This window comes from Natrix helvetica (genome assembly GCF_964273705.1).
Source record: "Natrix helvetica genome assembly, chromosome: 1".
Lineage (NCBI taxonomy): Eukaryota > Metazoa > Chordata > Lepidosauria > Squamata > Natricidae > Natrix > Natrix helvetica.
Window position 1 is genome coordinate 284,148,936 of NC_138548.1, and position 13,759 is coordinate 284,162,694.

The 13,759-nt window shown below is 36.1% G+C and overlaps 1 protein-coding gene across 1 annotated transcript in view; it reads right to left on the reverse strand.

Moving 5' to 3' along the window:
- Nucleotides 1-8,885: 8,885 nt before the first annotated feature.
- The window catches only part of RNF130 (ring finger protein 130), a 45,904-nt gene continuing 41,030 nt past the window's right edge, over nt 8,886-13,759 (reverse strand). The window contains exon 8 of the mRNA XM_081950054.1: nt 8,886-9,450. Coding sequence (XP_081806180.1) covers nt 9,341-9,450 — 110 coding nt within the window. The 3' untranslated portion in view covers nt 8,886-9,340. The remainder of the gene's footprint in view (nt 9,451-13,759) is intronic.

The window sequence follows — 13,759 nt, forward strand, 5'->3', positions numbered from 1 at the left end:
GTCAAGAGGGTGGCACACTACTTGCACACGCCAAGATTAAACTCAAGGCAGATAGTCCTTTTCACTTTGCCAGCCTCTAGTAGCTTTCTGGATCGTTCAACGTCTTCACTGTTCTCATCAGTATAACTCACAATATGGCAATAAATTATTCAATTACATAAGCCCTGTCATTGTATTTTACACGCTCAGCATTTGGTATTTTAATAACTTTCACTCGTCAAATCCGCTCACTCCAATATCCTTCTCGACATTCTTTTTTTACTTTTTTATTTTGTGCATAGTTAATGTTGACCTGTATTTGGAAATCCTGAACAGACATAACACCCTTAAGTACATAGCTATCTGCTGAATCTTGCTTGGGAAAAGAGCTAGGACTTAAGATGTTACATATGCTCAAATCATGGTTCAGCACAATCACTGAAATGGGTCTGACATTTTTAAACCAATCCTTTGTATTAACAGAATGCCCTTTTCTTATTTAAAGCCACAAATCTTAAAAAAAACATTTGAATGCATAGCCCTTAAATGGCACAGAAAGGGCATCTTCCTGATAAACCATTTCTTTTGCTGCAAGCTGCTCAATAACTGAGATACTTCTAGCTTTTGTGCACTTCTGAAAGATGTTTTTTCCCTGACATAAGGCTTAGTGTGAAACTTTAATCACTTCAGTGACAAATGTACAGATGTAGAGAAAATGAGTGCAGTGAAACAAATGCTTCATTCTGATGGCTGCGCATCACAAAATAAAATAAACATTAAAATCCCACAAATGCTGATTTTTCCACAACCACAGAGAAATTGCCTATTTATCCTCCACGTTTTGCTGGCAAATCTCAGTGTGGTTTCAGTTATTAACAGCAGGGAAGAATTCAATTTTCGCAGCTCTCTTTCATCCTCACAGGTTTACACCGGGACAAAGGGTACCAATTGAACCACAAGCCCTAGGTGAAAATAATAAAGGCACAGAAGCCGACAGATACAAAAACTGGCAAACCTTATATAGTGCCTGGGTAATACCAGATTGAGGTTAATTCTGCCTGGAACAAATAACATTATGCTAACCACCCACTACAACCATCATAATTATAACAAAATCAGTTTTTTTCCCCAGTCCATGACTGTAACTAAGACAAGAAGTTTATTTGGAAAGGAAAATAGGACAATCAAAGCCATTCGAACTGCTATTTGCTTCACTGCTGGAAAAATGGCCACTTGTTTCACCAAGCTACAGAGCTGCATAAAGTGACAGCTATTGTATATGTGCTTTTAGTTGATGCAGATCAGCCTCGCTAACTTGTTAGCAAATGTGATAGCTGGGCGTTTTAAGGTTTTTTTTTCACCCTCTCCCTGGAGCCACCAGCAGTGCTCAAATTACAGTGGGGGAAGTGAGGACTGTATTTCATCTGCTGTTTTGGGAAGAGCTGCAAAGAAGACCCCTGATTTCATAAAATTGGTGAAGTCAAAAGCTGGGGTTTTAGATTTCATGCAGACCTTGACCTCTCCCTCTATAATTTAAGCACTGGTTTTCAATGCAATTAAAACATGCAGTTTTAGAAATCTATTTATTTGAAAGATCACATATGTATTAGTTAGCCATTGCTAAAATTCAATTATAGATAACACCAGCAATTTCAAGGAGATAAATCATTCAACTCTTAAAACTAATGTAGGCATCCGGGAAAAATTAGGACATCAATTAAGTGCATTAAGAACATCCCCTTGAAATTATATTCCCTTCGATTCTATCACTTGGATGCACAAAAGTCGAAAGCTACAAGCAGACTAATCAGGCATAAGTGAACAAACACAGAAAGAATCAAGAGAAAGGAAGACAATTCAAGTAAACGTACAAAAAGATACTTTCACAAAGCTTTCATTAATATGATTCAGCACCTCAGAATGCCTGACATCTATAAGGGAAAAAAGGGGGCAATGAGAACATGAGCGAACAAGCCAACATCTTCAAAACGGTCACACATACAAGCGTTTACATAGCACCATCCATGCAAAAAAGCTTGCCAGTCTTCATAAATATGAATGAAGTCTCACACAATTCTTGTGAGGTAGGTATTATAACTATATTACATATGAGTAAATAAAAGCACTGAATATAAATTTAGGACGACTGATGGAATAAAGTTTTTTCAGTTTAGATCCAACCCGGGACGTGTAAGTCACCCCTTAGGGTTTATTTCCTTATATTCTGGACATTGGGAAAAGTGAACCAGAACTCCTCTTCCAGCAAATCCATTAATATGTCTAGAACAGCTCATGAGAGGATTTTGCTAATTTTCAGCCCATATCTGGACTTACACACTGCTGGCTTATTGCCAATAAACTTTGAGTTCCTCTCCAACTGAAGATGGAATGTAAACAAGCCTATCTAGTACTATCTTTTTAAGTGAAGAAAGACAGTTTTCTCCAGTAAGTGCATCTGGACAAACTTATTACATTGAATGCATTAATACATTGAACTAAAATAACCAAACAACATGATTAAAGTTGCAGTCTGTGGGCATGTAGTCTTCTAAAATTGAGGATAATGTAAACGTATGTGGGGGATAGACCTCAGAGCAGCAAGTCCTCCTGAACTATGTGGATATGTAAACTTACGGATCAATGCATATCTGCTCCCTTGTCTTGCCCACTATTATCTTGGTTTCCTGCCTAGCCCCAGATATAATAGCCCTCATAAGTGAATATGGTTCTCTCTGAGACACTTTTTGCTCACTTTAACTTCATGTGCAAGTCTGCAGCAGCAATTTCTGCAGCTAGGATGCTTCTGTACAACTACAATGCACACTTAAGACTATCCGCATCAAGTATAAAAAGAATTGAAAGAATGCACAAAATCCTTTCCACTCATCCCTGGAAATAGCAGGACGGTAGACATACATTGCTAATATTTCATTGCAACTGTTTAGCTTCTAAATGGACACCAAAATCATGTCGTTGCCTTGTCAATGTAAGGTTTTATACCAATATCTGTAGCAATTTCACTTAGCATAATAGTCCCTAATAAAAATATCTTCAAGGCCATGGATAATATAGGTTAATGTAGTGAAATAACAAGGGGGAAAGTTAATCAATAAGGCAAAACAAAGACAAAGCTATAGTTCAATTGACAGAGTCAATTGCTCTGTCAAGATATGCTCTTTCTATTGAGATGCTACAAACCTGATTTGCTTTTTAATTAAACCATATATAAGAATAAATGAGCAGCTGTTAAAAGTATTACCCTGCCCCATCCCCCAACTTCCAGTTGGATTAGTTTGAGATGCTGGAGATTCTAATGCAACTCTCTGCACATTGTCTGGTTGGGGAAACCTGTGTTAAACCACTGGGGAAAAATTGGGACACAGCAGATCTGAGCTGTCCCTCTCTGCTAGAGGTCACTGTAAATAACTGACAATAATGGAATATCATGATGCTTTTTCAGGCCTTTGTCTAGCTCTAGAAATTCAAATGAATACGGTGTTGACTGCTTCCTAAGACACTCACTACAACACAGTTAACATGGAAGCTTGATCACAGCATAGACTGTGTAACTACTCCCATTTATTGCTCTCTGACGAGTGCAGTTGCAGCCCTTTTCCCCCTCTTAAGCTTCTTTCCAATGCACTTTTTCCCACCCTTCCTATAACTTAAAAGAAATACTGCTTTATGCTTTTCATGCTTACAATAAGATGGAAGAAGCAATGGGTGGAAACTAATCAAGGAGGGAAGCAACTTAGAACTGAGGAGAAATTTCCTGACAGAACAATTAATCAGTGGAACAGCTTGCCTCCAGAAGTTGTGGATGCTCCAATACTGGAAGTCTTTAAGAAGATGTTGGATAGCCATTTGTCTGAAACGGTATAGGGTTTCCTGCCTAGGCAGGGGGTTGGACTAGAAGGCCTCCAAGGTCCCTTCCAACTCTACTATTGTATTATTGTATTGTATTATTGTATTATTGTATTGACCCTTTCAACATGCCAGCCCTGGGAAACTCTACTTCCTACACTTTCTCCCACTCTCATAAATTCTATATCCTTTGGATAGAAACTGCATGATAAATAACAACAGTGAGGAACAGTATGAATACAGGTGTATGCAAGGCAAGGGAGAATAGTGTAAATTGGAACATGTATCGAGGGACAGAGAAAAATTAAGTAGCAGCATTAATTAGAAAAATCCATAAACAACATATTGTAAAGTGACTAATCTAAAATGAGCTCATGGAAATTTAGTAAAGATTTCAATTAAAAATAAAACAGTTCAGGTGGCTAAATTATATGCCTTAAGACTGTACATTTTTAACATTGGCTGAATTATATAATGATTCATCTTTGTTAAAGTTAGACTGCACCACCACTCTCTTTTTGATATAAAGCTGAGTGTTGATGACTAGGAAAGCAATAGAGATTGCTAATTAAATTCTTAGCATTTGCTGCACAGTATTTGTCAGAATACTTTTGGGGAAAGCATGATAATATAAATAACATAAGCAGATATTCTGTAGTGTGGTTATAGCCATGGTTTGCTATGCCACTTGGCTTGAAACTTTTAAGCTTTCATTTTACTATATAAAACACGTGGCTGGAACAACTGATTTACCTGTTATATCTCAACGTTTTCCTTTGCTTTTGGGAACAACAATCTATTTCTGAATAGAGAAAAATTGATTCCTCTACATTTTTGAAAATTGTAATTAGGAGCAATTTATGAAGGCTAGGCTATAATTGCATTTATTCAATATGAATTAATCATGTAGTAATCTTACTTTATTTCAATTTTCTACCATATACTTAAGAGAGACACATGGAGAATTCCAGCAAAATAAACTAGATAGACTGATGCCCCTCCACATAGTTCAGCTTCAACATCCATCAGCACCAGCTAACAGGAGAAATAAGAAGATATCATGGGAATTGTAGTTTCAAATATCTAGTATGCAGAATGTATTTTTATTCTATATAAATATTTGGGATGTATGGTTAATATTCTTTTTTACATTCCTCAGAAGCTGTCATCATTTTATATTGATGATATTCTCTTCAGGTTATTAAATTACAATGATTTGAATCACCCTTCTGGAAATTAACATATGAAATTAGCTTTCTTAATAAAAGTCCCTTTCTGACACTGTAAAAATGCTATGTGGAACTCCTGACAGTACCCACAAGAAAAGGCATATTACCCTTCCTCTTGGCCATCCATATAAAATGGAAAAGGAGCTTCAGAGAGACGCCCAGGAAAATCATGAGATGCCGGTTGGGTGAACTTATCTCTGCACAAAATAATTTTTGCATATGTTGAGTAAGTTGGAAATCTGCATTCCTTGGTAAACATGAGAAGATACCCACAATTTGCTATAACAGCAGTGGTACCATATACTTTCATAGTGCAAAACAGAGGAAATGCAAAGTTATTATGGGTTGAAACACTATTTGTATAGTAATACTACATCATATATTTCAGGCAGGCCTCAGACTTTGGGATGCAATTACCTGCAATTAATTAATTTAAATTATATTAATTCAAATTTAAATTATCCAACTGCCATCTAGTTCCCGCAGGGTAGGTTCCAGCATGCCATTCAAACGTCAGGTTCAGTCCTTGGCCAGAAAAAGGTTACATGCTTCTGCTGTGCACCAGCATTTCTAGGCCTATGTCTTCCTCACCCCTGCACTCCGGTTAGGAAAGACTGGGAGAAGAGGTAGTTCAGGTTTCCATCTTATCTGTCCTCAAAGCAGCAGTATCATTGGGCCTAAGGCATGGTCCTTCAGAATAAGCATTCCACTTTGGGAATGCCCTCTGAGCAACGTCTATTGAGTGTCCAGCTAGAGGAGGAGGGGTGGTGTTAACACTGCCAGGGAAAGCAGCTGGATGGTGGAGACCAGAGGAGTAGGCCTCAGGCAATGGGTCTTCTTGGGGCTGCTCTTGACAATTGTGTAGTTTAGGAACATTGCGAAATTCAGACTATTGTATTAGTATACAGTAACTAAGTGCTATATTCACTGCAATATTTTCTGAAAGAGTCCACGTAGTTATTACAACAGCATAATGTCTAACAGTTAACCAATCTTTTTGAAACCCTTTTTTTCGATTTCTAATAGCATAACCTAGGAGTAAAAAGTACTTATGCTCAAATATCCATAAAATACTTTCCAAGAATTTGAAGCTGGGCTAAGAACTTTTGTTCACTTGATTAGACAAGTGTATTGCACTGCCTGTAAAACACAACACATGGCAGCTTTTTTGTTACAGTGATAAAACTCCTTCGGGAAACAACACTTTATGTGTCACATATAATAGATCCCCCCCTCCCCCCCTCTCATCCTACTCCCTCCCACACCATCTTTTAGCTAGGGCTATGTATTGTATTTTGCATTTCTGTGTTATTGTAGCATTTTATTTATATAGTTTTATCAATTTAATATTGTAAGCCAACTAGAGTTACCCTGTGATAAGATGGCCAATAAATTTAATAAATAAATATATACATCAAATCTCAGGATATGAAAACATCTGTATTATAAATCTTGACCAAAATGAGTTGACAGGCAACTGTCAATTATTAACTATTTCATGTCTTAATCTTAGAACTTTCTGTTCCAGATAATGCTGCTTTTAATGACTTGGGCAACAGTAAAGTATTCATGATTGGAAAACTAGCTGCAACTCGTAGTGCTCTCTATAGCCTAACTATCTGCAAAAGAAACCAGGCAGAATTAGAGTTTAGTGGTAAAGCAAAGGTCCTTGCACGCAAACCCTGTCCCTAGTATTTCCAGTTTCAGAAGGTCTAAGATCTAAGCCTGGAAAGGACTCTTATGCTCCAAGATCCCAACATGCCAATGAAAATAGAGATGAGATTGTGTTTTGGTATTATCTGGCATACGTCAGGTAAAAGTTCAATTCATTGAGTAAATTGCACACATACACAATTGGGGATTATGAGATTAGATAGTAGCCCAAACTATAATTGCCCCAGTAATTATTCATATAGGGTGATTCCAGCATAAAAGTTATTTCCTATATCCTACATGGGATATAGAAAATTTCCATATGTTAAAAACTCATTTTTTCAATTTTACAATTCATACAGTGAAATGACCTCCCCCTTTTAAAAAAATGCTGCCTTGTCCCAATCAAAAATATATTAGTTATACCTAAATCTCCTCAATGGTTGAGTTTAATGGAATTGAAATGGGAAAACTTCTGGATTCCTCTTTTCTTAAAGTTCCTTATATGTGTTTGTTTCCAGAGATATATATGTATTTTCAGAGATGAGTAAACTGTGTGGAGCTATTCTGATAACAGAATGTTATGTATCCCACCAATCTTATTAAAGTCTCAATGATTATTAAGATTGTAATGTATCATAATAATTCAGGTCAGGTCTCCACATGGTAAACATTGGGTTGGAAATAGGTTTAGCTAGTCTATGTTTAAAACATAAGGTATGCCAATGGTATTGGTAATCAATAATTGTAGCTTTATAATGAATAGGAAAAGTGCTCAATTTTTTTAGAATTATCACAACTGCAGCTGTGCACTACACACTTTTCCGAAAGAGACCACTTCACATAAGATAACACTGTCTCTTATTTGATAGATAAATATAACTACAGGATACTGGCAGTCTGCAAAGAAAAAAAGTGCAGGGCTTTTCTGTCTGTCTATTCAAATAATATCACAATGGTCTTACACCTGTCCTCAATACTATTAACTTCCATCCTAACCATTTCAATTTTAATTCATAATATGTCAAAACTGTGCTTCTAAAAGAATTTTGTTCCCAGGTTGTTGTTTTTTATGGCTAATGGAGTATATTGAAACTTACCTGGCACATACACACACATATATGTCGACGTTGCCAGTGCTAAATCTTTAAAACTCTATATATCAACCACTCAAGAATGATCAGCTCTATAGAATGGCCCCCCTAATAACACTGGCTAAGCATTCCACCTAGCAAAGAGTCCAGAGCTAATTTCACATTTTTTGCATTGAAGTTTCAGCATGACTACATTCCAGATCAGAAGTGATGATTTTGAAAGCCTAACCTTTGTAGGAAACACCCCCCCCCCCAATAATGTCTCTTCATTTACAGCTTAAGCTGTCTACGCGACAAGTCACACACATAACATATCTTACCTTTCTAGTAGTTTCAGGTTTTTTTTTCACATCAAGCAAGCGTCATAGAGAATCAAGCTTGTTTTCTCTATATATTTTTATATAGAGAGACCTCAAATTTACAATGGGAAAACATGACATTGTCACTTATTTTACAGAGCTTCCTCAGCAGGAAAACTAAGGAGCCATAACATAGTTCAAATCTGCTTTTTTTTTTTTTTTTGCTGAAGCAGCATTTTGGCTACTTTAAAAACATGATTGTTTTTGTCCTTTTACCTGTCTGTTTTTGCATCAAAATACTTTTTTTTTACTGTGTCTCACCATTCTAATCAAAACTGATTTCCTCCAGCATTTAATGCCCCAGCTGCCTGTCTTCCTCACGTGCTTCACAATAGTGATTTCCTCAGGAACAGAATTAGCTTCAGAAAAGTGTTGCTTTGCGAATACAGTTACCTCAAGTAAAAACATGTAGGAAGGAAGCTTCCAGTTTTTTTTTTTTTAGTATATAACACCAACATCGTTGGCTTCTTAAAAATCTGAGTGAAAAAAGAACACATTATCTTAAAAATCAAGCAATAATATATATTTTTGATTCCTGGATTCTTCTTAAGAAGTCTTAATCACGTCGCGCTCAAAGATTGGGCTTATAAATCTCAACGGAATCTTTGAAAGTCAGTAAAAGGCTGTAAAAATGTCACTTTCTGTGTCTGTTGTTCCTTTCTCACCAAGCAACTTCTGGCCATTTAGCCACAATGATAGGATGTGAAAAAAAAGTAACTGGAGTACTTTGGGCAGTTAGCCTATCAGCTCCTGCATCAGGCAAGTAAGCTGGCAAACATGGTAATTTATTGGTTTGAAAAATAAGAGAACTATCACGTGCCTACTCAAGAAACAGGACTGTTGTACAAAATTAAAACGGAGTAGGGCAAAATCTCTAGCATACTGACACCATCACGTTGGCATTGCTAATGGTAATTCTGTCAACTCGGCAACCTCTAACAGCCGACCTTGTGCACATACTTCATCTGTTCAGAGACGTCATCCTCAGATATTGCCTCAGCTGAACTTCACCTTTGCAGCCTGGCAGCCAGGCACAAGTTCTGGAAAAAGGCAGCTCTTCTTCAGACAAAGGACATCCATGGAAGGAGTACACAACAATAGGAATGAGAAACGGAAAAGGGAAAGGGAAAGAGAGCAAAGCAAGAAGAATGCAGATTCCCTTTCAGGTCTTGTTCTCATCGTAGATGTCCAAGACAGGCTCGATCGAAGAGAAATCATTCTCATAGACCAGGCTCCGAGGGGAGAGAGAATTACGGTGGAAAAAATGGCCACCTACAAAAGAAGCAACAATAAAAACGGTCAGAAACGAGGAGAGAAATAAAAAGGAATATGATTAACAATGTGTTGCCAATGTTTTGTTTTTATTCCATGTAAATTCATCCTGGGATTATGCTGTATTTAATATTATTTGAAACAAGACTGGTGGAAAATCAGAAAAACATTCAAACTACATTTGGATATATTCACTGGGAAATACTGGAAAATATAGCTTATAAGACAGTGGTAGACATCAAGAAGTCTTATAATATTGTCAGTTAAATATAACTTTAAAAACAAATATGCTTATTATATAATAAGAAACCGTTCTGGATTGATCAAGGTGAATAAGAAATTTCTTATATCACAACATACTTTAACAAAGATTAGTGTTAGATAGAAATATTTGTTTCATGTCTATTTTTCAAGATATAATTAAAATAGTGTTTTTCCAACAATGGTATATAGAGGAATCACACAATCCAAAATACCATTTTAGTTGCAAAATTTATTCACCAGCTACTTCCTTTTTTCTTCTACTCTACAAATAGCACTCTCATTCAAAGCGCTTCTAAGCGGGACCTGTACATCCTGCTAATAAATGATTCCGTTCCCAATTGGCTTCCAAATTAAAGAGAAAACCCCAAAGTAAAGTTCAGTTGAAAAGCAACAAAATTTCAAGCAAATATTTAATTTTACCAGAGTTTCTGCTCTAAAATCTGCTTGGTTAGGGCATCTGTGTTAGTGTCTCTTTTCACTGCTATAAATAATTCCTTATGTTTCAAAAGGCTGCCTTAACTTTACCACCCTCACAGTATATATATATGTGATCCCAATTAATGGTCAACCAATTAATATTTTATATCTAATTAGCAAATAATAGTTTGAATTAATATCAAATAAAATATTGAATTGGATGCTATCAGAGAATATTTTGGCCACCTAGATTCAGCTCTGGATTCCCAGCAATAGACAAACACACAATTTTACATTGCTTAGCTAAGACTGTACTCCACCCAAAAACACATTTTATGTTAACTTTATAACTTTATAAAGGTGTACTTGACTCACGACATGACAATCTCTGGAAGAAACTAGTTATTACATCAATCAATTGTTGTCTCCTTAAACTGATAACAGTATTGCATAACAGTAAGGGCATAAATTAAGGGAAATCTCAGTGCTGATATAACTGAACCTAACCCCACCCCAAAACCATAGATATATTCTTGTTATATATTTATAATAATATTTTGTTAATATTTAAATTATATTTAATTTGTGCATTGACAATATTGTTGAGCATTTCTGCCAAGCCAGAATTCCATCTTCCATCTTTTGCCCATTGGTCCATTTTATTATTCCTTATGTTGATAATATGGTCATCTTATCCCAGTCGTGTGTGTAAATGCGTTAATTCTATTGTCTTATTGCTATAAGGTGGTGCTTCTTAAAATTCAGCTCTCAGGACCCCTTCCCATTTTTAAAAATTATGGAGACACACACACATACACACACACACGTCCCAAAAAGCCTTCATTTAAATAGATTGCACTTACCAATATTTACCACATTAAAAACTAAGCATGATACATTCATGGAATATGTATTGATGAATAAGGTAAAAGTAACAAAGCTAAATCCCTTAGATATTAAAAAAAAGTAAAATATTTTTCATGAAAAAAATTCCTGCATTTCTAACAAATAAAAATAATGAGATTTTTTTGAAAATATCTTCAATATCAGGCAAATGATGTTGGTTTCATGGAACCCCTGATTGTTTGGGGATATCCAGGACCTTTCAAATCATACTTTAAGAAACACTGCTCTAACAAACGTTTTGTATCTCAAAGAAGCATTTTAAGGATCCAATTGCTTGTAAAATTACCCAGAGACCTATTAAGCAGGTCAAAACCTTTAAGCACTTAGATGTACAGTATTTTCTTAAATCTTCTGCCTATTACACTAATCAAGAGAGTGAGTTAAACTAAAAATTCAAATAGCAATGTTATTATTATTAAATACACGTAAGGTATTAACTCAGCCACAACAATTAAACTATTTAAAGCTAAAAGTTCTTAATGTGATGTGATATGGTACAGTACTCAGATATGCCTCTAGAAGGACACTTCAGCATTAGAAGTCATCCAATCAAAATTCCTAAAAGTTAACACATGCTTTTTTCAACTTAGTGATCTCATATGGCAAAATCTAGGCTTCATCTGTTTTGGGCTTATCTGAAATTTTATCATCTCAGATTCTGGTTGAAGCTAGTCCATTTGGGAACTTCAAGTGTTCTTCAATTTTTATTTATTGCCATTAATGATCTCCTGGGTTTAGCATCTTTCTAGATTGAAAGTTGAGCCTCAGGATAGTTTTCTTGCATATTCAATTCTGAATTTTCTTTGAGATCCCCTATCAAACCAAAAACGGCAATTATATATCTAAGTATTCATATCTATTTGTTCAAATATTGAGATGGGAGTACAGCAGAGGTGGTATTCAGCAGGTTCTGACCAGTCTTGGAGAACCGGTAGTGGAAATTTTGAGTAGTTCGGAGAATACGTAAATACCACCTCTGACTGGCCCCTCCCCCATCTATTCTCTGCCTCCCGAGTCCCAGCTGATCATGAGGAAATGGGGATTTTGCAGTATCCTTTCCCGGGAGTGGGGAGGGAATAGAGATTTTACCGTATCCTTCCCCTGCCAAGGCCACCAAGCAATGCCACGCCCACCAAGCAACGCCCACAGAACTGGTAGTAAAAAATTTTGAATCCCACCATTGGAGTACGGTACTTACATACTAGGTTTAGCCATAATCTACTATATAGACTCTGTTCTTAATCTGGCCAATATTTTCCCCCAAGTATTTCCCTCAAGTTTAGCTCCCATTATTATCACCTTCAATTTATTTCAAACTCATTAAGAAGATGGCTTCCTGACACACCACTTGCTGCCAAATAACAAAAGGTTTATAATTGGAAGGATCAAATTTATTTCCTTCCTTACAAATGAGGAAAAAAAATTATTGCTTTATATACCAATTGTCTGGTATTGATCTGGTTTTATTAATCTAAGGACTGCAGCCAGAAAAGGAGCCACCAGTCAGCATTAGCTTTAATTAATTTGGGCAGACTTGAAGACTTTCCAGGATTCAGTTGCTATGCAGGCTCTTAATTTCCGGAATTGAACTGGGGGCCTATTCTGAGAAAGGAAGGATGGTGCCCTCTTCTGGTTTTGATAAAAAGACTTTTTTTTTATATTATCAAAGATCTTTTAAAAAGAACAAACGTATTAGATTGCAGTGATTGGGTGACATAGAAACCAGTTATCATGAATATTTTCTCATGCTTAAGCTAAAATTTTCAGTCTTTGATTTTCCTTCAGTATTATGCTTCCTACAAGCATAATATTATGCTTAAACGCTTATATTTTTAACTGAAAAAATGAATCTATGAAAAGTGGATGGATGAATGGATTTATATTGTCTATACCAGTGGTTCTCAACCTTCCCAATGCTGCGACCCTTTAATATAGTTCCTCATGTTGTGGTGACCCCCAACCATAAAGGAACCGTGTCTTGGTTCCTAAGACCATTGAAAATATGTGTTTTCCGATGGTCTTACCCTGTGAAAGTGTCGTTCGACCTCCAAATGGGTCACGACCCACAAGTTGAGAACCGCTGGTCTATACAGAACTAGAAACCAGACTTCACAATTTTGGGGGAAATGAATACAAGAATGAATGAATTTATTTACTTATTTATCCTGTCTATATAGAACTAAAACAATTTGCTCCAGAATCATTTGCGTAATCTTTATTACAGATTAAACCACTAACCCTTTTGATATTGAAAATAAAGATTTACAATGCCATACGTCAGTTCTAATTTGAAGTGAATTGTTAAATTTAACATGAGTTTGGATGTACTGTACAACTAATGTTGGTTCTGTTCACTAGGTTCAAATGACACGTCAACTACTTTTCTGCAAAATTCTCTCATGCTCTTACACTGGCAGAATATAGTTTGCTAATGTTACGGATAAACCAAACAGCCATTTACCCTATTAACGTCTGTAAAGAAAGCTGGAAATCTTTCGTTCCCGATTCCCGCCCCCCACCCCCCTGAACGTTGAGAAATTATGGAGGATAAATGAAAGGATTTTGAAGGTTTATTCTTCCAAAATCTGAGGAAGATGACAGTACTTAACATTTTTTAAATACTGTCTCAAAGAAGTTATTCAATGCCTACTCTCTGTTATCTGATAGGGTATGACACAAAATAGGTGGCAGATTCCATTTGAACAATTCAACAATCTAACTA